Source organism: Canis lupus, chromosome 35 (genome assembly GCF_011100685.1).
Source record: "Canis lupus familiaris isolate Mischka breed German Shepherd chromosome 35, alternate assembly UU_Cfam_GSD_1.0, whole genome shotgun sequence".
Classification (NCBI taxonomy): domain Eukaryota; kingdom Metazoa; phylum Chordata; class Mammalia; order Carnivora; family Canidae; genus Canis; species Canis lupus.
In genome coordinates this window covers 15,876,716-15,901,679 of record NC_049256.1, presented here as the reverse complement: position 1 = coordinate 15,901,679, position 24,964 = coordinate 15,876,716, and the positions used below count along the sequence as shown (strand labels likewise).

Below are 24,964 nucleotides of genomic sequence, written 5' to 3'. Positions count from 1 at the left end.
ATCGAGTCCCACGTCGGGCTCCCTGCATAGAGCCTGCTTCTCCCTCTGCCTGTGTCTCTCTCTCTCTGTGTCTCTCATGAATAAATGAATAAAATCATAAATAAATAGATAAATGAATGAATGAATGATACAAGAGGGCAGGGCACCTGGGCGGCTCAATCGGTTAAGCATCTGCCTTCAGTTCAGGTCATGATCTCGGGGTCCTAGGATCCTAGGATCCCGTCCTGTGTTGGGCTCCCTGCTCAACAGGGAGTTTTCCTCCTCCCTCTCCCTCTGCGGTTCCCCCTGTTCATGCTTGCACACTCTCTCTCTTAAATAAAATCTTTTTTAAAAAATAAAAAAAAAACACCCCAAGAAGACAAATCAGTCTTTATCAGCATGAAATAACAACTACCACAACAAAACCCCCCTTTTCTTTATGAAACTGATACTAGAACTCTTTAAAGTTTTCAATGATCCCCACAGAGCGGTCTTTGCCAGTGTTCGTAGAATTCCTTAGCATTGTCAAACCTTTGACAAAGCCAATTAAAAAGGAGAGCTACCTTTGGTCAAGAGGCTAGCAGTACCTGTTACCTCTTGAAGGACTTCAGGTTTTGTTCTTTTACCTAAATTCCACCTTTATTTAAATCCTGGACACCTGGCTAAGGTGTCCTAAAAAGCTGGGGTTTTTTTCTCAGATGGGTTGGTGTTTTGGTTTTTGTTTTGTTTTGGTTAAGAGATTCTAAAACCTCTAAGGCATTACTGCTCCTACACAGCAGAACAAGCACGTGCCTTATCCACACAGTAAAATCTAAACTCACAGCTGTCCCTGCCCTATAGTAACGTCAGGATGCAGGGATATTCTCTCACCGCCCCACCCGCACCCCGCACCACCACCCCGCCCCCGTACTCCCTGTCACGCTCCCCTTAAAAACATAAAGCCAAACACTATGTTCAACGTGAAGCAATGACAAGAACAATTACATCACACAGGGGTCCGAATTCTAGGCTTCTGGCAACAAATTCTACTAATTTTGCTTTTACGTTTGTGAAAGATTGAAAAGAGGGAGGGCTATGCCCATATATGCGGATTCAGAGTTCAGGGGCTTCTTGTTTCAAGTCACACAGAAGAAAAGAGGGCCTGGGGTGGGTGGCAGGACAAACCATGGTGGCGTTCAGGGAGGGCATCCTTGAAAACCCTGCCATGGCTCAATGCACTTCCCGCCTGACAGCAGCAGTCCCAGTAAGAGGCTCCCAGACAACCAACCTTATAACGAAGCAGCCTGGAAAGACCATAGAAGGTCTAAGTGAGCCTGTCCTTCTGCACCCAGGCAAGCTATCAAGTGCCTCCATATGTCATGACTCTCACCCCACGACCAGAGCACAGGCTCAAAACAAAACAAAAAACACCACAACCTCCTCTCCCTTATCTCCTTGGTTCCAAGCAAGTACAAACTAGAACGTGGTCAAATATTCACATTTATCCAGAAATTCTAAAGGACTAACAAGTACAAGACAGACTATGGAATGCCATCAGGGCCACATCCCCTGAAATAAAATACAGCCTGTAACCAAATACGTGTTCTGAAACGGTTACCACTGGATGATTTCAGCCCCATCACCCTAAACCTGTGAAAAAGAGACAGCAGAAGAAACTCAGAGAAGACTTAAGTTTCCTTCCAGGCTTCAAGGAGACATCTGATAACTGTACAGCTGTGCTCTCAAATGCACAGGAATTCTGTGCCACTGGATCCCTGCGGCCAGGTAACCACCTGCCTGGCCTGACCCACAAGGATGGAAGCAGGTACTTAGGAGGTTGCTGAACCGGACAGCAGGAAGGGCGGGAGGCACGCGGGACTCAAGCTACTTTCTATACAAACAGGGGAGGAACCAGAAGCTCCACGGTACAGCAAGATCCAAGTTGAAAGATGGATATCCACAGAAAAACCCATCAGACTCACTCTACCTTCAACCCAGGACCTGGTAGAAAATCAGATCACAGCCTGGTCTGATCTATAGGGAACAGACTAATTAAGGCACCTCGCCAATTATATTACACAGACATAAAAATGAATCTATAAACCCAGTAGGATGTCCAAAATAACTACCATTTGGGGCCTAGCCTGAGAAGCACCAGCCGCCCGAAACACATCTCCGGTTCAGAAACAAGGCCGTGCCCAAATATACCATCCAATTCCAACAAAAGAGGCAACTCACCATTCACGGTTTTCAGGCTCCCAGGCAGGCCTTCCCCGTGCTGCCTCTTCTGGGCATTCTTGAATTCTTTCAGAGACAAATAAAGGACTTTACGTACCACCCTTTCTTCTGACCACGGAATCCCATCACTGTCATCCTGGAGAAACAGAAGAAAGAGAGAAGAGAAATCACTTTAAAAAAAAAAAGGGGGGGGGGGGTAAGTAAATAAGAGTTAGAATAAACCTTGAAACAAAAAAAATCCAAACAAGTACCACACGCCTGAGACCAGGTCAGAATTCCATCCTGTGGTCCCATCCTGCTGAGGCCTGCTGATCTCCCAGCAAAAAGCTCACTCACAGACCTTACAGAAAGGGAGTGGAAGGAAGACAACCACCTGGCTTCCTTTATAAGCCCCAGGCCCCAATACCCTCATTAACCAGTAATAAGTGAAATTTCATATTCCTGGCAAAATGGAGAAAGAGGAGTCAAGCACACCCACCAGCAGAGATGTAATGAAGCCCTGTGCTGGAGTTTCACTGAGTAATGCCAGAATGTGTCCTGCCTTACAAGAATGTGCTGTGCTCTTCTAGAAACTGCTGCTGGTGTCATTTGGGGGGAGGGGGGTGGGGTGGTGCTGCCTTCAAAGAATTTACAATTCGGTCAGAAGAAATGAAACTGGATCTGTACTGACCGCTTATAGAATGAAGTCCTAAATGAAAGAGACCACTGTGGGGGAGAAAAGACAATGAATCCTGGGAGAGTAGAGAATAGGGGGAGGGGTAGGACGTTTGGGAGGGAAGGGGTGATTTAAACGGGGGTGGGATACACACAGGTTAATAACAGGTCTTGAAGCTCTAATTTGAGTGGCTCCCTGATGTCTGTGGTATCAAATGCAATGCTCTTGAGCTCTTGAAAGGAGAGGAAGGGATGAAGGCCCGGTTCCGCAGCTGGGGGTTGGGGAAATCCAGAGAGCAAGCCACCATCTCAAGCCACCATCTCAAGCCACTCAGGCAGTAACCACAGGGGGACAGAGCGGAGGCAAGCAGCAGCAAGAGCAGGAGCGGAGGGAGCCGCCTAGCAAGGAACTCAGAAGAGGGGCCAAGTCTGGAAATGCGGAGATAGTGGATCCGGACATTAGGCAGAGGTTAAGGGTTTCGGGGAATCAGCAAGAAGGTGTGCCTAAGGCTGGAAGTGCTGCCTCGCACACAGCAAGGACACAGCAGAGGACGGTCGCAGGTTCTCTCCTGTGGATACCTGCCTGCAGTCTGCTAATTGAAGAAGTCCTCACGTTCACACACTGACTTCAAGACTAAAGCATTTTATAACTGTTCACCTTAGAAAGATCAGAGCTTCCAGATATTTTGGGCCTTAGGAGAATAAGGAAAACATTAATGTCCTCAGCTAAAAGCAGGAGGGGAGGGGTGAATATACTTGGGTTCCTTTTGCTCAAACAGGAGGACTTCCACCTCAAGAGGCTGTTGTCCTGCATGTCCGACAGAATTGGTTTTTCCTCCCTAACACCCAGGTCCTGGAATACCTCTGTGGAACTAGGTAAGGGGGCTAGATGACCTGAGCACTTTCCCAGCTCTAGAATTCCTAAATTCTGCATAAACGCAAACTACATCTTAGAAACCCAACCACATGGAGACTCTAAGCCCTAAATAACTTTAGGCTGCACTCCGGTTAAGCTGCCAGGATTTTCCCAGAAGGAGAGTAATTCTCCATCTTCTATAATAAGGGGAAGAGAACCTTGGGAAAGAAGAGCTAAAGATTTCCACCTCCCCCACCCCCACATCCTTCAACTCCTGCAGACCTTGCCAAGCTGAGATTTCCATTTGCTCCAGAGGAAGAAGGCACATCCTGTCTTCCTGGGGGCGCTCCCAAAAAAGGCAGAGAGCATCTACAAGGTCAGAGTTGGTTAGGCAAGGGTTGGTGGGTCTGAGGCTGCAAGAAGCCAACAAATGGCCACAACCCTGAGGGAGAAGCATGCATGACTTCTTAACTGCTACTACATACAAGTCACGCTCTACCCCTAACACAACCCACAAAAGGTATACAAAAGAAGGTGAAGTCACTGTCCCGCCAGCTTCCTGAGCAGATTACTTGCATCTGGATGATTAATCATTAGCTCCTCTTGAAGTGAAAGACAGGCTGAAATCCCAGCTTCTCACAGCATCCAGAGAAGGCTGCCCTGCAGAATGCTCTCCGTCAGAACCAGATTCCTGTTCTCATCACTGACTGCTAATGTGATTCTAAACTATTATTTCCTACATGCCCAGAGTTTATAAATTATAAACCCCAAAGTCACTTTCAATGTAAAGTTCCTGCAGTGATTTACTGCGTCGTGTTCAGACTGGTGCCTTCATGACGACTTCGAGCCTCCACACAGGAGAATTATATCCCTACAACTAATGTCTCATTAAAACATAAACCACCTGCAAAAGCAAATGCATTTAAGGTTCGCATACTGACACAAGCAGCTTCGTGAAACCTATAAAGTACTTTAAATACAGGAGAAGCAAATCCATGACCCAGATTATGGGCTTTCAAATTCTAGTCATTTAAAAACTTTGTCCTGAAACCCAGGAGTTCCTTTCTATAAGGTACGTTGCCAGTCAAGCCTTGTCACCTCCCTCGATGCTGGCACAGGACACAAACCCAGTAGGTAAAGAAGTGGACTCTGTTCTGTTTCCAAGAGTTCAACAGGTGGGTAATAATTCTGAAATTAAAACTTAAGCTGTTCTGCACAGCCGTGGGGTTAATAAGAATCACCCTACTCTGAGCTAGGAGGCTTGCACTCCTCCCCCCTAGGAAGATGCCAGATGCAGAAAGCACAGGTGTGCCTGCACCACGTGTGGTGGTCACACAGGGCTGGCCAGGAGGGGGTCACAATAGGCCTGCAAGAAGGTACCTCAGTCCAACACTTACTCTGCTGTAGCCTTACCTGTCGTTCAGAGCAGCCAAGGGCAGAGAGCCCTACAAAAAGCCTAGGCAGACTATCGTTACAGGTCAGGTGAAATCAAAATACAGACACTTAAGAGTTTATTACCTTTTATTCCCCCCTCTTCAATAGCGGTCTCATTTTTTTTTTTAATTTGACAGAGGGAGAGTGCGTGCACAGGAGAACACAAGCAGGGGGAGTGGGAAATGGAGACAAGGGAGAAAGAGACTCCCCGCTGAGCAGGGACCCAGACATGGGCCTCCATCTCAGGACCCCAGGATCATGACCAGGGCCATAGGCAGATGCTTAACCACTGAACCCCCAGGTGCTCCTAATAGTGGCCTCATTTAATCAACCATTTAAATAATGTCTGCATGGGGTCGGGAAGTACTGTTCACCACAGATATCCCAGCCTGCCAGACAGAGTAAGAGTTCAATTAAAATTTCTGGGAACAGGGATCCTTGGGTGGTGCAGCGGTTTGGCGCCTGCCTTTGGCCCAGGGCGTGATCCTGGAGACTCGGGATCGAGTCCAACGTCGGGCTCCCGGTGCATGGAGCCTGCTTCTCCCTCTGCCTGTGTCTCTGCCTCTCTCTCTCTCTGTGTGTGACTATCATAAATAAATAAAAAATTAAAAAAAAAATTTTCTGGGAACAACAAAGACTCAAGTTGAAGCTCACTCTTCCCACTACTTTTACCCCCACTTGGCCTGCCTGCTGGCCCCTAACCTTTACAAACATTCAGGATGTTTTAAGTGGAGTGCTTGAAATCCTACAATTTTCTTGACTCAAATCACCTGCTATCCCCTATCCTCCATAAAACACTTCCCACAGTGGTAATCCAAAAGGATTGGCTACCTCGTCCTCCAACTACCCAGTTCCCAGCAAGAAAATGGCACCCATCTAGATATCCACCTAGATATCCATCCATCTAGACCATCCTATGGTCTCATAGGACCCAAACTTGATGACCCATTCACAATCCCTTACCTTCAGCTAAATACAGACCAATTCATTCACAAAACACCTGGACACTTGCTTTTCCTCCACCACGACATCCACATAGGCTCCCTTTCCTCTCTAATCCTCCAGGATTCTCACATTCTCTTTACCCTGCACCCTCTACATTCAATTACGCATTCCCAAATCACTATTTTCAAAACCATCTGACAGTCCACTCATGCCTCAGTGTTCAAAATTCCTAATTATCCCCCTTTGACCTTCCCGAGACCCCTTCGGGCCACAGGACTCTCCCTTCTCATCAGGGATCCTCCCTGATTTGATAGCGCGGCACTGAACAGGGAGAGATTCTTTCTTGGCTTCCTCTGGGCCACTTCCCCAGAACCAAGTATCCAGTCCATTCTGGCTTACTGGTCAGTTTAACAGAGGAAGGCACAGGAGGTGCTGTAGCCACAGATAAGAGGAACCCAGAAGCTTCATTCTGATGCAAATTCAGTTGCCCAGAGTGTGTGTCAGTTCTTTTTATGCATTTCCTTAAAGACTTTTTTTTTTTAAAGCTATGGCTATTGGGACATCAGTAAGATCTCTAAGTTTTTACATTTTCACCAAATTATTGGGGAAGTGCGATGCAAGCCCCAGACAACATACAACCTTCCCTTACTCCCATCCCCTGATTTCTTAACCTGAATTTCCCCAATTCCAAAACACTTTGCAAATACTGCCATAGTAAGAATATCTGGTGCACTAACAAGATTTTTTTTAAGGGAAGTAAAAAAGGAAAAACACCATCCAGATCTAGATTTACTTTGCTATTCTGACTGCTAAAAAAAAAAAAAAAAAAATTCACTTCTTTGGCAAATGGAAAATTGAGTATTAAAGCCTTTAAAAGTTAAGTGACAGGGTTTTCTTTTCATTTGAAAAACGTCTGCCATTCTTTGAAATAACTGGAGAATCTCTTATCAAAAATGGCAGCTGGTCAGGAATTAAACTTGAATGCTTATGGTCATAATCTTTTTTATTAAGAGAAAAGGGCACAGCATAACCCTTTGGCTGCTCCATTTTGTAACAGACATGCGAGAAAATAGAGTGCTGGGCCAGCACGGGAAGACACTGCACTCCTTGTTGGCATAAAGCACCAACGAACAAACCTCCAGAACTGGGCAGCCCGGGTGGCTCAGCGGTTTAGTGCCGCCTTCAGCCCCAGGGCATGATCCTGGAGACCCGGCATTGAATCCCACATCGGGCTCCCTGCATGGAGCTTGCTTCTCTCTCTGCCTCTCTTTCTCTGTTTCTCATTCATGAATGAATGAATGAATGAATAAATGAATGAATAAATAAATAAATAAAACATTAAAAAATAAAATAAAATAAAATAAAATAAAATAAAATAAAATAAAATAAAATAAAATAAAATAAAATAAACAAACCTCCAGAACTCACATCCAGGTTAGAGATTATAAAGCTTACCACCAACTCCTTTCAGCTTAAAATGGGGTGGAAAAGGAAGTAATCACAAAACTCTTTATTTAAAAAAAAAGAGGAGTTTCAAGGTCTTGCCCAAAGGTCAAAAAGCTAGAGAGAACCCAAAGCTGGCATGTGTGGTCAGTGGGGTCCACACTACACGGCAGGTGCCCCAAGAGAAGTTCAAAACTCGGAAATTCAATTCTTAAAGGGAAAATGTCAAACACGTAATTCACGTGAACTCCTACTAAATGAAAGCAAAATTAAAATTACTCATTTCAAGAGGTAAATGGAAATATTATATGAAAAAAAAATAAACACAAACCTAGAACCATTCATGAGTACTAGCTGGAGATTAGTAAAATAACAGGAGGGAGGGGGATTTTCTCTCATTAATTTCTGCAGTTCCTTCGTCTCACTGGGACGAACAAGGGTTCTAAGGTCATCTCTCAAGACATCCTCATGTAATCTGTCCATGTCTCGGTATTTCTTATGGTTTTAAATTCAGGCCACCTTGTTTCAGGAGGGGGAAAATGAGAATGGAAATGCATGGGTTGGAGGGATATGTTTCTGATTTAAAAAAAAAAACAAGGGATCCCCGGGTGGCGCAGCGGTTTGGCGCCTGCCTTTGGCCTGGGGCGTGATCCTGGAGACCCGGGATCGAATCCCACGTCGGGCTCCCGGTGCATGGAGCCTGCTTCTCCCTCTGCCTGTGTCTCTGCCTCTCTCTCTCTCTGTGTGTGTGACTATCATAAATAAATAAAAATTTATTAAAAAAAAAAAAAAAACAAAAAAACAAAAACAAAAACAAAAGGGAACCCAAAACTTTTTCTGACAATTACAATTATTTAAAAATGAAATACGGCCCATCCAAAGGAAGATACCTAACGTCCTCTCACTTGTGAGCAAACTATGTAAGAGATTCATGCATCACAGGTAGAATGATAATCATACCAACTAAGGGCATCGTTAATGATGATATAGGACAAATGGTGCAAACCAGGACACAGGTCAACCAACCAATTCACCAGGTCCCTCCTGGCATATACGAATCCAATTAAGAAGAAAAGGTCTAATACCCAACAGATAATTTTTAACCACATCACCAAAGAAAAATAAAGCCAACACCCAAGACATACTAGTAATGCAGTGTGATACACGCTTGCGCTTTAAACTGAAATTCAAAACCTCCCCTTTGAGGTTTTAAAGGTCAACCTGCTGGTGGGGGGAAGAGGGTTCCCCTTTGGACTGGCACAGTTAAAGATGGCATTACATCCCAAAGAAAACACTCCTGCTTCCACAGAGAGAGGGCATAGGAAATCCAATGTTCTTCACAGCCTCTTGCAAGTACAAGCAGATATGGAAAGGGTGGGGGGCAGGGGATTGCGAGGGAAGAGAATTCAAAGCTAGGAAGACCTCCTAACATGAAACCTCCGTATTACAGGCTTACACACGTGCTAAGACAAATGGTTATATGTCTGGATTACAAGGAGCCACTGGAAAAGTGAACCAATACCACCACCATGGCCATACAGCCTCTCTTTATGTGCCTTGCCAAGGCTCTGGGAAGCCAGGAACTTGAAACTTTCTACCCCTTTTAAAATGAAAAGGGCATGCCATGGCCCAATCCCAATGTTCAACCCTACCCTAAATTGGATTAGCAAGAAAAAAAGCACCTTGTGCTTTTTCTTTCCTTGTGGAAGGGAAGAGAATTGGCGAGGGAGGTCGGGGGGTCCTGACTGGTGCAGAGCCCAGTCAGTTTCGAGACAAGATTTGGAAGACTTGGGGCCCCTGGGTGGCTCAGTGGTTCAGTGTCTGCTTTTGGCTCAGGTCGTGACCCCAAGGTCCCGGGATCGAGTACCCCATGGGGCTTCCTGCAGGGACCCTGCCTATGCCTCTGCCTTTGTCTTTCATGAATAAATAAAATCTTTAAAAAAAAAAAAAAAAAGATTTGAAAGACTGGGTTTTTGAGGGAGATGGGGAAGGAAGAACAAATAGTGCTTTCCTCATTCCAGGGAAAAATGACCAGAAACCTCTACATGAATGCCTTTTCAGGACAAATTCTGCATACACCTGTTAAGTCATCCTACGTAATCAAATTTGTTGCTATTTGAAATGCCAGCCTCTTCCATGAAGTTTGAGAACAATGAAAGCAACCCCCCCACAAAAAAAAAACCCGGGGGGGTTGGGGACCTTGCGTTGATTCTTGGCACAGATTCCACATAAACAAGGATTTACAGAGCCAAAAATAAATGAGAAAGTATTGAAAAATGTGAGCAGAACTTAGGCTAAAACTCATACTTCTTCCCTTTCAACAAAATAATCATGTCTTCTCCATTACAAATCTCCATTTCTCAAATCAACTAGCTAATCCATTTTTTTAATTCTGTGAAATGGATCAACCGACAATACTGACAGTATCAAAGAAAATTCAGGGGAATATTCACATCTAGAAAGATGACAAGCAATCAGGAAACCACGGACTTAACTGAACTTTGTGAATGATGTTGCTCTGCCTGGACTTTAAATTAAAAGCACTTCCAGCAACAAATTTTCCTCAGACAGATACGCTTCCTGGGATAAAGTAAACGGCCTGAAAATGCTTATGCTAGGAGAGTTTTACTTCTTCCAAACTCCCATTAAATAATGTGTACTTATCTTTGATTACTGCCTATTTAAAAAAAAAAAAAAAAAGCCACAGCTGAAATTGGATTAAGAACTTCTGCTGAAAACGATTTATTGCATAACACACAACTCTGACAGCCTGATTCTCCGGCCACCAACTGAGCCTTTATAAAAATCTGCTGGGCAGCTGCCAAGTCAGCTCTTTTGCGTCTGAGCATGTCACATTGCTGTTGTCAAGACAGCGGCAGCAAGGGCTTCAACATCCTCTCGTTCGTGGTTAAATGGTGCAGTCAGGGAATGGCACCAGGGCTGGCGACACAGCCTTCCAGCTTCCCCGAGCACTTCATCTGACAGTTTGTTGTTTAGACATCATCAGAAAGACCCAAAATCTACAGCAGGATTACCTCCAAGAATCCAGCAGATATCGAGGTTGAACATCTACCTTCAAGTGTAGAGAAATGGGGAAAGCGAGAAAATCAAGTTACAGAGAAATGCTTGACCAGGGTCTTCGGAAAAACCCAGCAGAATGAAGGACGACTTGGCATCAGCAGTGCCAAGGGGGTGAGTATACAAGGACTTCATCTGGGACTAAGTTATGAACAAGAAAGTTCCCAAAGGGGATCCCTGGGTGGCGCAGCGGTTTGGCGCCTGCCTTTGGCCCAGGGCGCGATCCTGGAGATCCGGGATCGAATCCCACGTCGGGCTCCCGGTGCATGGAGCCTGCTTCTCCCTCTGCCTGTGTCTCTGCCTCTCTCTCTCTCTCTGTGTGACCATCATAAATAAATAAAAAAATAAAAAATAAAAAAAAAATGAAAGTTCCCAAAGGAATTCTAACCAAATTGGATCTTTTCACCATTAAATCCCTTTTATGTGAAGAATGCATCCCTCTCTGCCCCAAATTCCCCAAGGAGCACTAACCACTGGCTACATGTGGCCATTTACAATTAACTTAATTACAATGAAAAATTAAGTTCCAGGGGCACCTGGGTGGCTCAGTGGTTGAGCATCTGCCTTTGGCTCAGGTCATGATCCTGGGGCCCTGGGATTGAGTCCCACGTTGGGCTCTCTCATAGGGAGCCTACTCCTCCCTCTGCCTATGTCTCTGCCTCTCTTTGTGTGTCTCTCATGAATGAACAAATAATAAAGTTTTTTTTTTTTTTTTTAAGTTAAGTTCCAAGTTGTACTAGATACATTTCAAGTGTGTCCCAAAATGAACAACACAGCTACGGAATTTTTCCATCATCATTGGAAGCTCCCATGACTAACACTGTTCTAGAGCATCCATTTGCCTTTCATTGGATATGGTTTCAAGGACTGTGTGCTACCTCCTACTGCATTTCCATAATGTCCCTGAGATTCTTCAACATATGTACCTTTATGCTCTGCTTAGCAGAAAAATTCCAGAATATTAAATAGTTTGCACAAGAATCCAAGTCTAAGGATTGAGGAACCATTTGAATTACAGATTCCCACCCATACAATGCTCAGGGAAATGGCTGCAATCCTCTCAGCTGCATGGGGCCTTCCAGGTTTGCAGGGGACGGATATGAATTCTGAGGATGAACTGCAACACTTTTCAATCTACAAGGAGGCCCTAAAGACACACCTCTTTACCCCTTTTTTGCCTTCAAATCATTTTCTAAGGAATCTCCTACAAAATGAGTCCTCCAGGAGAGGCCTGAGTGGCTCAGTTGGTTGAGCTTCCCACTCTGGACTTCGGCTCAGGTTGTGATCTCAGAGTCCTGGGATCCAGCCACACATGGGAGCATCAGGCTCAGCTTGGGGATTCCCCCCCCCCCCGCCCGCCCCCCCTGCTTCCCCCTTACTCCCACTCACTCGGGTGCTCGCTCTCTTAAAAGAATAAATCATTAAAATAAATCCTCAAGGATTGAAACTAGACAAAGGCAGCCCTCACCAGCCAGTTTCCAAGCACCAACAGAGTGGCCCAAACCATGAAGAGTGATTGGTGCCCCACCCCTCTCCTCTGCCAGGACAAGTCAAGGTTATGGGCCTCTAAGCCATGGTGAGGGGGTCAGGGCAATTTTTACACTTCTGTTTCTTCCCTTAGGTCCCAGGACACTGATGGTGACATTTTAGGAGTTGAATCAATAACTGACTGATTTGCTGGCTTTTTTGGCTCAGCAGTGCCCCCATCCAGGAAGTAAGTATAAGTGTACGTTCCTGCCCAGGAGACAAACTACATTTGAGAAGCAATTCAGTTACAAGCCATTAGGTTTATTTTGGGGCTTTTTATGGGAACTTTTCAAACTATCATAAAGCACAGAAATAAACATGCCCTCGGACTGAAGGTAAATTAACACTGTGCTGCATTTGTTCCAATACATTTTATCCCCCTTTTTTCATACCCTCCAGCCCTCTGCAGAGGGCACAACCACTCTGCAACTGCCCCATCATTTATAGGTACCTGTCTCCACAATTTTAACATCCGTATCCCTCCCCATTAGCACTTAGCACTAATGATAAATGTAGACCACTATGTGGCAGGCCATATACCACGGGTTTCTTGCACATACTCTCCTCCCCATTTTACAACTGGCCAGTGAAGTATTATCATACAAACATTTGCAAATGACTGACCTTAGGCACTAAGGTATTAAGATGGATTCCCCCCATCCTAATTAGTTTTACTCCAGAGTACCTACTCTGGGCCCTCTCCATCTTTGTGCTCCCAACACATGGCAAGAAGTTCAGCACACACTATGTATTCAAAACCATTTCTTGCGAGTGAGCACTTATAAACAGATGGAAAACAGAACAGGAGCCTCAAGGTAAGAGGGACCTGGACTCCAATTCTAGAACTCTGGTTGCCTCATAGGTAGAACAAAATGACCAAGAGAGCGATCGCCAACTTGAGCATCCATGAGAAACCTTGAAAACTGCCCCCACCCCCGCATTGTGGGCCCCATCTTCAGTTTCTCCCAGGTGATGCTGCGGGCCCGGGGGACCACAGGCGAGCCGTGGGGTAGAGCGGACTCCCATCCTGCCTAGGAAAACTGTTCTCACTGCCATGAAAAGCACGGTAATTACCAAATCTAATGCAAACTTTCTACTGGTACCTGATCCTCCACTGGCTTTCCGGTTTCCTCTCCCCCGACCATTTTTAACTAGGATTTTTCTGCCCTTCCCAATCTGTAATGATCTTAATATCCGTGACTACTAATGCATTTTCTTGACAATCTTTTCCTCTCCCCTGCTCCTACCACCTTGTGAGATTTCTACCTCAATGATCCCTCCTACCGCCTTCCTGGCTACCCATAATTTGGAATCTTAAGCAGGACTTGGCACCTTCTCATTCACCTCCACTCCCTAAATCAGATATAATGCTATTTATCTTTCCACTCCTTGGCTACAGACATAAAACATGCTCTCCTCTCGGGTCTTACAGAAGAGACCTTTAAAAATGACTGCCACCAACCAATCTCTAGTCCACCCATCCTTCCCACACAGTTTTTCTCTACAAAACACAGCTGCATGATTTGCTTTCTGAAACCATCAATCTGGAGCACCTGGGTGGCTCAGGGATTGAGTGTCTGCCTTGGGCTCAGGTCGTGATCCCGGGGTCCTGGGATTGAGTCTTGCATCAGGCTCCCCACACAGACCCTGCTTCTCCCTCTGCCTATGTCTCTGCCTCTCTCTCTCTCTCTCTCTGTGTGTGTGTGTGTGTGTCTAATGAATAAGTGAATAAAATCTTACAAATAAATAAATAAATACAACTGTCAATCTACATCATTCCTTCCCCTACACAAAGGCCTTCCATGGCTCCCACTGGCTACCACAGGAGAGATTTACAAATTTCTCAAAATGGCCTACAAAAACTCTTTTATAAATCACCCCGATTTACCTCCTAGGCTGTAATTCCCCAACTCTCAATGCCCACTCCCCACCCCACCCCCACAGACACAAACTGAACAAGAGGTGACAGCTCTCTCATCTTGCATCTGCCTCTCAAAACGAATACCAGGAAATCAGAGTACTGGTGTTTATTAACTAAATATTCACCGTGACTTCAGTAATTCCACAGAAGATAAAGAACAGACTTTCTAAATGTACCAATAAGACTCCATTCTCAATTCATTTTCATATCAATACTTTGGTACCAAGAAGCACAATTAGGCTCAAGAGTCAATCAGACCCAATTTACCACCTATGTCTGTTTCATTATTTACCCACAGCTTGGTTTTATATCGCATAGAATGCATGATTCTATGTGACCAGGACCCTCTACAGAAGAGGATAATAATTTTCAAACTGATGGACTTCCTACAAGTTAATCTAGTCCTTAATCTAGTGACCACAGGAGAAGAAATTAGAGGTCTCACTAGAGTCATTCTATAAAAATCCATTGGACACCTAGTCCTAGTCCAATGACAAGATTTAACTCCATCACTATTTCACAGTGTTTTGCAAAAGTCATCATTATTTCTGCCACCTAAACAGAACTGGAAACCTTCCTTGGTTCCTTGCATCCAAACCATCTCTAAGAATTCCCCTTTCATGCAGGACAAGATTTCCTGCAGTTATTTCTCTCTATAAAATCTGATGTACTGGTGTGCGGGTTCAATGAAGAGTCTCATGTTTACCTCTATAGGTTCACAAAGTGCCCCCCAAAGTCACGAGGGCTGACCCTCAACAAAGGTGACACTGCATGCATACAAACTCACTTTAAAGCAAAGCTGTTAGGGAAAGCAAATATGGCTATCTGGAAGCAAAGTCATGATTCTTCCTCTGCTGACATTTCACAGTGATAAGAGAAAACTCGTGTTATAAGCAAAGTGGATGTAAGTAGCAGCTTAACCATTTACACTTCAGGCGGTATGTGTGAAAGAATAAAGCAGAAGCAGGCAGAGGACAATTCCACTCCAAATAGGAAACCACTGGAGAGTTTTGAGCAAAGAAATAATGATTTGATCTACATTTTTTAAGTTGCCCACAGGCTGCTCTGTTGAGAACAAACCACGGCAGGGTGGGCTGGTGAAGTAGGGAAGCAGGGAAGGGAGGCCTCAAGACAACTGCCCATAGGAGAGGGGAAGACCACGGTGGGACAAGTGGCTGCCACTGCAGGTCACATTCCAGCAACATTCAGAAGGTGGGAGCCAACTTGGTGCTTATCTGGAATGTGTGAGAAAGGGGGAGTTGGGGCAGCTCAGTGGGTGAAGCATCTGCCTCCAGCTCAGGTCATGATCCTGGGGTCCTAGGATAGAGCACCTGGGTCAAGGTCCCTGCTCAGCGGGGAGTCTGCTTCTCCCTCCCCTCCCCCCTGCTTGTGCTCATTCTCTCTCTCAAATATTTTTTTAAAAAATAAAGAAAAAAGGGAGAGAGTCAAAGATAAACTCAAAAATCTTTCATCTCAGGAAATGGAGTTACCTCTGGGCAAAGGGAAGGCACTTCTGAGAAGACTACTCTGGAACAGAGAGAAGGGAAGAACCAGAGTTTAGTTTTTAGGCATCCTAGTCTGAGTTACTTATCACTTGCCCTTAGGAGAGGTCAGAGTTCAGGCCTTGGATCAGATCAGGACTAGAGATCTCAACATAACCACAGTAGTTTAAAAAAGCGTGTTTTTGTATACCATAATTTATAAAAGGGCAGAAAACACAGTTTACCGGTCCATGTAAAAGTTAGGAACGAAGTCCAATAAAGGACTGGCTGACCTGGACGAGTCATTTTATGGTGAAGAAGGTTTTTAGGGCCTTAGGGAAAATGATGCTTTAAAATAGTGAGTGAAGGCAGAGGGGTGACCACAGGAGAAGAAATTAGAGGTCTCACTAGAGTCATTCTATAAAAATCCATTGGACACCACAGCCCTAATTCACCAATGATGGCAGGTCAATATGGTGGCAGTGGTCAACACAGGTGACACTGGGGTTCATGAGCAGCTGATGGTAAGAAAATTCTACTCAGCTCTGTGAAGTCCTAAATAAAATCAATCACTCCATGGGGGCAGGAGGGGGGGTGTTGGCATCCCTTCCTCTCTTGAGGCTTCACATGCAAATAAGGAAAATGACAAACATCCACCCCAAACAGAAAGAGACAGGTAACCAAGAAGACAGGGGGCTGAGGCCTTTGCTCACAGGTAGTCAAAATATGGTCACAAGATGGCCCAGAGAGGACTATGCAGTGAAGTTTTCAAGAGGTCACAAAACAAACATTTGTGTGGAGTTACCAACTATACCCTGTTCTCTCTCAGATGGGTCCAGGAAGGTTCCAGAGTAGCTCCTTCTGGATGCCAGCAACTGGGGGGACCCATAGACACAAAGGCTGTTGGAGACAAAAGAGCAGAACACTACAAAACCCAAAGGAATAAACCCTAAGACCTGGAGAGAGGAAAGAGAGAAACACCTTTATGTGACCTGCTGCCATGAGTCACACCCCACTGCTCCAACTATGCTGTGCTTTTTCTTTGTGGATTCCTCCTTCAGTAAACCTGGAGCACCTGAAGCAAAGATTCTCACCTTCAAAATTCTCTTCACTGGTTTACCAAAAACAAAAACCCCCATATTCTTATCTTCCTAATAAAAATAAGTCTTTTTCTCATCGTCCCAATAAGAGGACATGTGTTCAGATTTGAGCAGCCCCAGAAGCTCTTATCTAGAATGCTACAGGTGGGTCAAGGTTGACTGCCCTGGAAACCCCCATGAGGAGCTTTATCAAGTACAGACCTCACTTCCCTTCTGACTTTGCTGATTGGGGTTGTGGCATGTGCCCCGAGATTTTTAATAAGCCCAGAATCACACCTCTAGGACACAGTCCTGGGACCACCCACCTATAGACACTCCCACCCTCGGTGAAAGGCAGTCTCACAGCATTAATAGGATCTATATTCTGACAACTCCCCAACATCGATCCATGTATATACATTAGGAGCTTCAGTAATGGTTGAGCAAATGAAGCTAAGAAAACAAAGAAACTCACATTAACTATGGAAAGAGCTATTGAAATAGCCCCAGAACATCCTAATACACTGCTGACTGTTTTTACAGAAATTCTCTAAGATCAGGCATTCTGTATTCTCTGAAATACTGTGTGTGTGGGGGGGGGGGGGGGGGGGGGGGGGGCCTTTAGCAGATACTCAAGCTTTTGTTCCTTGAAACATAAACCAAACACCTACTAGCTTGAAGGAAGTGAATTGAACAGCTATAAACTACTCAAAGTTTCCAGAGGTCCCAATGAATGAGGGATACCCTGCATGTCTGAGTCAGAGAATGGTTCTGATTTGCCAATAATAAATACAAAAATAACATCTCAGTACAAGTATCATGAGGGATGCCTGGATGGCTCAGTGGTTGAACGTCTGCCTTTGGCTCAGGATCCTGAGGTCCTGGGATCAAGTCCTGCCTCAGAATTCCCACAGGGAGCCTGCTTCTCCCTCTGCCTATGTCTCTGCCTCTCTCTGTGTCTCTGATGAATAAAGTATTTTTTTAAAATTTACAAGTATTAAGAAACCAGGTTAAGACTGCTACAGATTTAATTCCATCAGGAGGGGACAGATTTGAAGTGTAGATACTCTCTGACCCAATATCCCATCATAAGGAACAAAACTAAATTGGGGTCAACTTCCTAGGGGCGGGGGGGGGGGGGGGAGAAGCCTCCACACATTCTTTGAGTTTTTCTTCTCATTTACCCAAATCTCAAGCTACTGCCAAATAATCCTAGATCCCAAGTTACTACCTGAAGGACACAGCTGAAGCATCTACTCCTCTTCTTGTACAGTCAGAGCAGGGAGATGGTGAGGCTATACATTCTGGGAAACGTCCTGCTCACCAGTAACATATAATTCCACTTTTGTCTCCAGAGAGACTGAGTGGCCTGCCGGCTCTCTTTTTGTTCCTAACATTCCCCAGTTATCAGGGTAGCTTTCAAAAAGAACTTCTCTAACTCCACACACAAGAGAAAAAAGATCTTGTCCTCCTAATAGGATAGTAAGGGATGGATTTTATCTTTAAAATTGATGTAAAACTGGGGGGGGGGGGGGGGGAGCGGGTAGCCAAATAGAAAACACACACGAATTTTTAATGGCCAGTTGGGGTTTGACAAACTTTTTCAGCCCATTTTACAAAAGCCCTGACCTCAAAGAAAACACTTTCCAAGCCTAACATACATGCCCACACAAAGAAACACAGCAGGCACTCCCCAAGGGCCAAAATAAAATGCTCTCTAGTAATTACCATAAATAGAAAAGGAGACCAGCTTCCTGAGTCAGAGTAAAGAGTACAAGAAAAACCACCAGCAACAAAAACATCATAAACAAAATTACATGGCCAGCAATAAACCAGGAGGAAAGCAGAATTGCTTCTCAGTGAGATGCAAAGGAACACATCTGGAAGAGGCTTCCACAAGAGGACAGATCCATGAGCCTGCAGAGAGGACTGTGAGGGTGTAACGTGCTGGTACCTTCCTTAACTAGGTGGAATGCAATTACCATTCCTTTTCTTTGGTACAAACAGAAAAGTTTCTGAAAAACCCAACAAATAAACTACAGCTTAGTATTTGAGAAAAGAGGTCTCATTAATCCGGGCATTTATTATTTCCCCTAAATTTGATATAATTTCCCAATTTCCTTTTGATTTTTTTTTTTTTTTTAATCAATGAAGAGGGCCACCTGGGTGGCTCAGTGGTTGAGTGTCTGCCTTTGGCTCAGGTCGTGATCTCCAGGTCCTGGGATCTAGTCCCATATCAGGCTCCCCATAGGGAGCCTGCTTCTCCCTCTGCCTATGTCTTTGCCTCTCTCTGTTTCTCACGAATAAATAGATAAAGTCTTATTTAAAAAATCAATGTAGGAAATTAGAGATCCTCCCTTAAAAAACAGCCTGAGAACCTTACAAATGAGGACGTGTATGTGAAGCAGCTGCCCATCAGATCAACCACACTAGCTCTCACTGTGATTATGAGGTTATCAGCTTGAAATTATGATTTAAGTTCATGGACATGTACTGTATAAATCACATCCAAAATGAACCTGTGATTAAAGAGAAGCAACACAGACAATACTAATGAATGAAGAGCATAAAAATAAGTCTGCACAGATGCCTCATAATCCTCACTAGCCTGTAAATGGTATTCACCTGACCAGGAATTGTTCTATTATGAAAACAGCATCCTTAATCACTGCAAAATCCAGTGTTATCTCTACTTAGGGCTGTTTACCATATATTCTGGGCAGCCTTTTATATTTTTTTTAAAGGTTTATTTATTTATTAGAGAGAGATTCCCCAGAGGACTCTGCACTAAGCCCAGGGCCTGACAAGGGCCTCAATCTCATGACCCTGAGATCATGACATGAGCTGGTCACTTAACCAACCGAGCCACCCAGGAACATTCTCCTTCTGGGGAGCCTCCTGAGACTCAGGTGAAATAATGCATTGCTGAGGTACTAAGCAGGTTGGCTGCTGCAGAGCCTGCTGCCTCGCTCCAACAAACCTACCTCAGGACATTCTAGGTCGTTCTCCCTAGTGATGATCTTTTACGTTGTTCAAAGCCTTTCTGCTCAGTGCAAACTGGAGTCTGGAGCTTTCTCTCTTTTCTTAACCTCTAGAAAGAAAACTCTGAAAACCCATCACCTCAAAATCATTAAAATGGTGAATTTTCTATCAGATGAATTTTACCTCAACAACAACAAAAGAACTTAGGATGTTAAATTTGCTGATCTCAAAACAAATTCTACTTAAAATTACATTGAGATCCTCAGCATAAATAACATTACTAGTATTTTATTCCATGTGGAAGTTCTAGAAATAATGTTACTGGCAGATGGGGCTGGAGTTTAAAAAGGCTTGTAAAGGGGCACCTGGGTAGCTCAGCAGTTGAGCATCTGCCTTTGGCTCAGGTGGTGATCTCAGGGTCCCAGGATAGAGTCCCACATCAGGTTCCCCACAGGGAGCCTGCTTTCCTTCTGCCTATGTCTCTGCATCTCTCTGTGCCTCTCATGAATAAATAAAATCTTTTTAAAAAATAAGAATTAAAAAATTAAAAGGCTCAGAAAATCATCTGTCAGTATTCAAAACAAAACCATCGTCACTTTTTACCAAGTAAAAATTTAATTTCTCAATACAAAGTAGGCGATTAATATTGCAGCCCAAGTGAATTTCAGTATGAGCGTGCTTATTTTGGTTTTATGTTCACCAGAAACTTCTACCAATGTATTATCGAAATAAAGAAAAAAAAAGTCAATAGAATATACAACGAGGCAGTTCCTTTATAGTTCATAAAGGAACTTGTGGAGACCCTCAGACTCCTCACCACAAAGGGCAGACAGGGCTGTGTGGGATTCACTCCCCTACAGAACCAGAGCCTTTGCCTGGCAAACAGAACCAACCGGGACCATAAGAAGGGAAGGAGCAAGATACCTGTCACTCACTGATAGAGTGGTCTCAATATTCTTGACTTTCACTATATCTTGGCATCCCTGCTGTGGTCTGCAAAGGTTTGAACCCATTTCCTAAATATTCTTCAGCACTTGTTTCTTCCATAATTCTTGTCCTCTGGGTCTTCCCTTATCACAATATTTCTCAAAAACCATGTTTTTAAAAAAATTTAAGACTTGTATGTATTTGAGAGAGAGCATGCAAGCAGAGGAGTGCAGAGGAGAGAAAGAAGCAGGCTCCCCGCTGAGCAGGGAGCCCCACAACAGGACCCCAGGATCATGACCTGAGCTTAACCAACGGGAGCCACCTAGGTGCCCCTCAACTGTCACCTTTTAAACAATGTCTTCTCAGACCATCCTACCACACAATCTGAATAACTGCTTCCACTTCCTTCCCGGCACTTATCACTTCATAAAATTCTCATTTGTCAGAATATGTAGTATATGGTTTTCTAAATCACTGGCTGAATGCCCTTCATAATGTAGCGAAGTCTGGGGTTAGCATTCAGTATGCAGTTGACCTCTGAACAACACGGGTTTCTTCAACTGCATGGGTCCATTTACACATGGACATTTGCAATAAACACACTCCAGGGCTATAAATGTGTTTTCCCTTAGTATTTTCTCTTCCCTGGCTTATTTTATTTATTGTAAGGACACAGTATAGTAACATACAAAATACAGGCTAGTTTACTTTTTTACCAGTAAGGCTTCCAGTCCGTAAACTACTAGAAATTACGTTTTGAGGGAGTCAAGAATCATACACAGATTTTCAACAGCTCGGGGCCAGTGCCCCTCACCTCCAAGTTGTTTGAGGATCCACTGTATTCAAAACTTGACTTTCTAGAGCCAAAGTTTTTGGGTTTTGTTTTTTTTTTTTTTTTTAAACCATAAAAAAACAAGGGCATAAGTTAACTCCTGTAACTACCACATCCAAGCGTGAATCCCCATCTCCCTATAAAAATCACGGACCCTGGAGCCACTCACTCACAAGTATGCCTGGATAATGCCAACTATGTGCTGTCACAGAACATGGCTGGCACACAGAGGGTGTTCAGTGAAGGTCTGTCCCCCTCTGGTAGTGAGGCACGAAGGAACAAACAGAACACTTGGCCTGGTTTTCTCCTGCTACTGTTAAATTACCACAAACCAGTGTCTGAAAACACAAACTGATTTGCTTACAAGTTCTGGAGGTCCAAAGTTCAAAACCAGTTTCACAGGCTTCTAACGGAGGAGCTGGCAGGGCTGGCTTCCCTTGCGAGCTCTGAGGGGAGAATCCACTTTTGCCTTGTTTCAGCTTCTGGTGGCTTGCCTGTACTCTCTTGGTGGCTTGTGGCCCCTTCCCCCATCTTCAGAGGGACCCGCCAGCATCCTCACATCCATCACATCCCTTCCTCCCTGCCTTTGAGCCTGCTACCTCTGCTTTTGTAAGGAGCCTCGGTTTGTTTTTTGGGGGTTTTAGATTTTACTTATTTGACAGAGAACGCACAAGCAGGAGGGGACAGCAGAGCAGAGGGAGAAGCAGGCTCTCCACTGAGCAGTGAGTCGGACATGGGGCTCCATTCCAGGACCCTGGGATCATGACCTGAGCCAAAGCCAGACATTTAACTGACTGAGCCACCCAGGCACTGCTTATAAGGACCCCAGTGACGATACTGGGTCTACCTGGATAACCCAAGATAATATCTCCAACTGAAGATCCGCAACATAATCACACTGGCAAGGTACCTCTTATACCACCTAAGAGGCCAGGTCCCAGGGATTAGGGCTGAGATATAGCAGGGGGCCTTCATGCAGCCTACCAGAAGTACATGCTAGTATCTTTGTATCTGAGGAACAAGCAGTTGCTGCAGACAAAACACTTCACCGCCGGGCACTGCCACGCACACACTGGGATATGTTGGGACAGAGAAGAATGCCACCTAAAGTGCTCTTGGAGGACCTTCCAGGAACACGCCTAGCACAACTTTTCCCCATTTGTTTTTCCTTTTAAATATAGATATACAATCAGCTCCTAATAAAGCAACAACACCTGAATGGGCCAACAATAAAGGGTGGAACTCTCAGGCTCATCCAGAACTACCATCTCTCAAAGCTTACACTCTGTGTTTCCCTAGAAACAGCAAAGTAATTGAGTGTTTCAATTGAAAAGACTTTCTTCCCCCTGCATTGAAATCATGGCGCGTAGGGGAGTAGTGAACTGGTTGAAGGGTTTTACTATTGTTCTGACTTCTCAATAAAGGGGAACATGGAATGCACATTAAGAGCTGGATCATTTAATGTTGCAGGGTCTTTCCTTCTAAGTCTGCAAATGACTGCTAGAATTTTGCTAATTTACTTGTATCAAATGCCAGTATATTTGGAGATTAAAAATTTATATTTTTGTTTTACTATTCAAAAAGAGCCCTTCTGGGGCACCTGGGTGGCTCAGTTGGTTAAGCACCTGCCTTCAGCTAGGGTCATGATCTCAGGGTCCTGGGATGGAGTTCTGCACCTGGCTCTGCTCAGCAGAGAGTCTGCTTCTCTCTCTTCCTCTGCCCCTCCCCACTGTTCATGCTCAATATCTCAAATAGATATTTCTTTAAAAATTTTTTTAAGATTTTATTTATTCTTTCATGAGAGACAAGAGAGAAAGAGGCAGAGACACAGGTAGAGGGAGAAGCAGGCTCCACGCGGGGAGCCCAATGCGGGACTAGATCCTGGGACTCCAGGATCACGCCCTGGGCCAAAGGTAGGCGCTAAACCACGGAGCCACCAAGGGATCCCCTAAATAAATAAAATCTTTAAAAAAAAAAAAAAAAAAAAAACGAACATGAATGTGTTGGAAATTTCTCAGAAATATTTAGAAAATAGAAAATTTCTCAAATAAAATGATGGGAATTAACCTCAAGATTTCCAAGATACATAAATGGATAATAAGCATAAAAACAAGCTTTGACAGTATTAGTCATGAGGGAATTCCAGCTCAAACCCGCAATGAGATACCACTTCATACCCAGCAGAATGGCTATAATCAGACAGACAATTGTAAGTGTTGACAGGAATGCGGAGAAATTCGATCTCTCCCTACTTTGCGGTGGTAATGAAAACTGGTGCAGTGATTTTGAAAAACAGTCTGGCTCAGTCCTCAAAAGGTTCAAGAGTCACCGTATGTCCCCGCAATTCCACTGCTAGGACAAGTGACCGAAATGTCCACACAAAATCCTGCCCCTAATGTTCACAGCAGCGTTATTCATGATGGCCCACATGTGGAGATAACTCAAGCGTCCGCCAACTAATGGATAAAATGGGACATGCATCCACGAATGGAATTGCTGGCCAGTAAAAAGGAAGAAGTATTGATCTATCTCAATAAAGGTGCCCTTTGCGAAGAGTCTCTGCTCTGCTGTACTATATTAACTCAGAACGCTTACTCTCTTTGCACATCTAATGAGTGTTTCCTCCACAGTGAATCTAGACTCATAAGCATGCCTGGAAAGGAAAACGTTGGAGCTGCATGCTACCTTTCAACTGCTCTGCCAGCTGGAAACACGCCATCCGTCGTCTGTTCCTTACATGATAGGACCGCCAAGTAAACTACTTAATAGACATTCAGACAACCTCATGTTCACAGCAGGTTAAGAGAGAGAAAGGAGAAAACTAAGGAGGGGTAAGGAAGGAGGCAGAGCAGTCTCCTCCATATGGCCGACACAGGCTGCCCCACCACCACCACCATTTCACCCATTTGAGAACATGCACAGAGGCAGCTGTGTGACTCCTTGGGGCTGCTTCTTTGGGAGTCTACATCTGAGCCAAGGGAAGAAAACTGTTCATCTACAGTGACAGTGCACGTGTTATTAGGAAACAATGCACACACAAGGGACAATGTGACATGAATGTGGGGGAAGGGTGTAAGGAGGAGAATCTAAAGAGAGTTTCTGTCAATGACTCAAAGCTCTGTACTTGCTAAAACCTACAGCCTCACAGGAATCTCAGCTAAGCATGATTGCTCAGATTCACAGCAGCCTTTAATGTGTTTTGTTATAAAGAATTACATGTCAATAAATTAATTAAAATGTAAGAAACAAACAGGATTTCAGGCGAAGACCAGCCAGCAATGAGGACAAGGCTTTGAGGGAAGGAAGGCGCCTGGCCTGGCCTCTAAAGAGCCAGTGGGCAGAGCTAAGTTTCTCTGCTGCATCTGAGAGACATCAGGCAAACTACTCATGGCGGGGAGGGGGAGGTATTAATTAAAAAAAAAAAAATCAACACAGACTGCAAATGCCTTGTGGCCTGAGATTCGACACCGAAATTCTCCTTTAAATGAGCACAGATACAGGAGTCCAGGCCCCCTCTGACCAACTCTGAAGCCAAGCCCCAAAGGAGCTTGTAGAGAGCAATCTCCAGAGATGTGACCAGCAGAGGGAAGTGGGGTTAAGGGTGCGGGG

At 44.5% G+C, this 24,964-nt stretch overlaps 1 protein-coding gene across 2 annotated transcripts in view; it reads right to left on the bottom strand.

Moving 5' to 3' along the window:
- Positions 1-24,964, bottom strand: part of JARID2 (jumonji and AT-rich interaction domain containing 2) — a 261,062-nt gene that overhangs the window by 135,886 nt on the left and 100,212 nt on the right. For both annotated transcript variants that reach the window (XM_038584207.1, XM_038584209.1), the window contains one exon: positions 2,197-2,332. In XM_038584207.1, the coding sequence (XP_038440135.1) occupies positions 2,197-2,332 (136 nt within the window). Of the gene's footprint in view, positions 1-2,196; positions 2,333-24,964 lie in introns of those variants that run through there.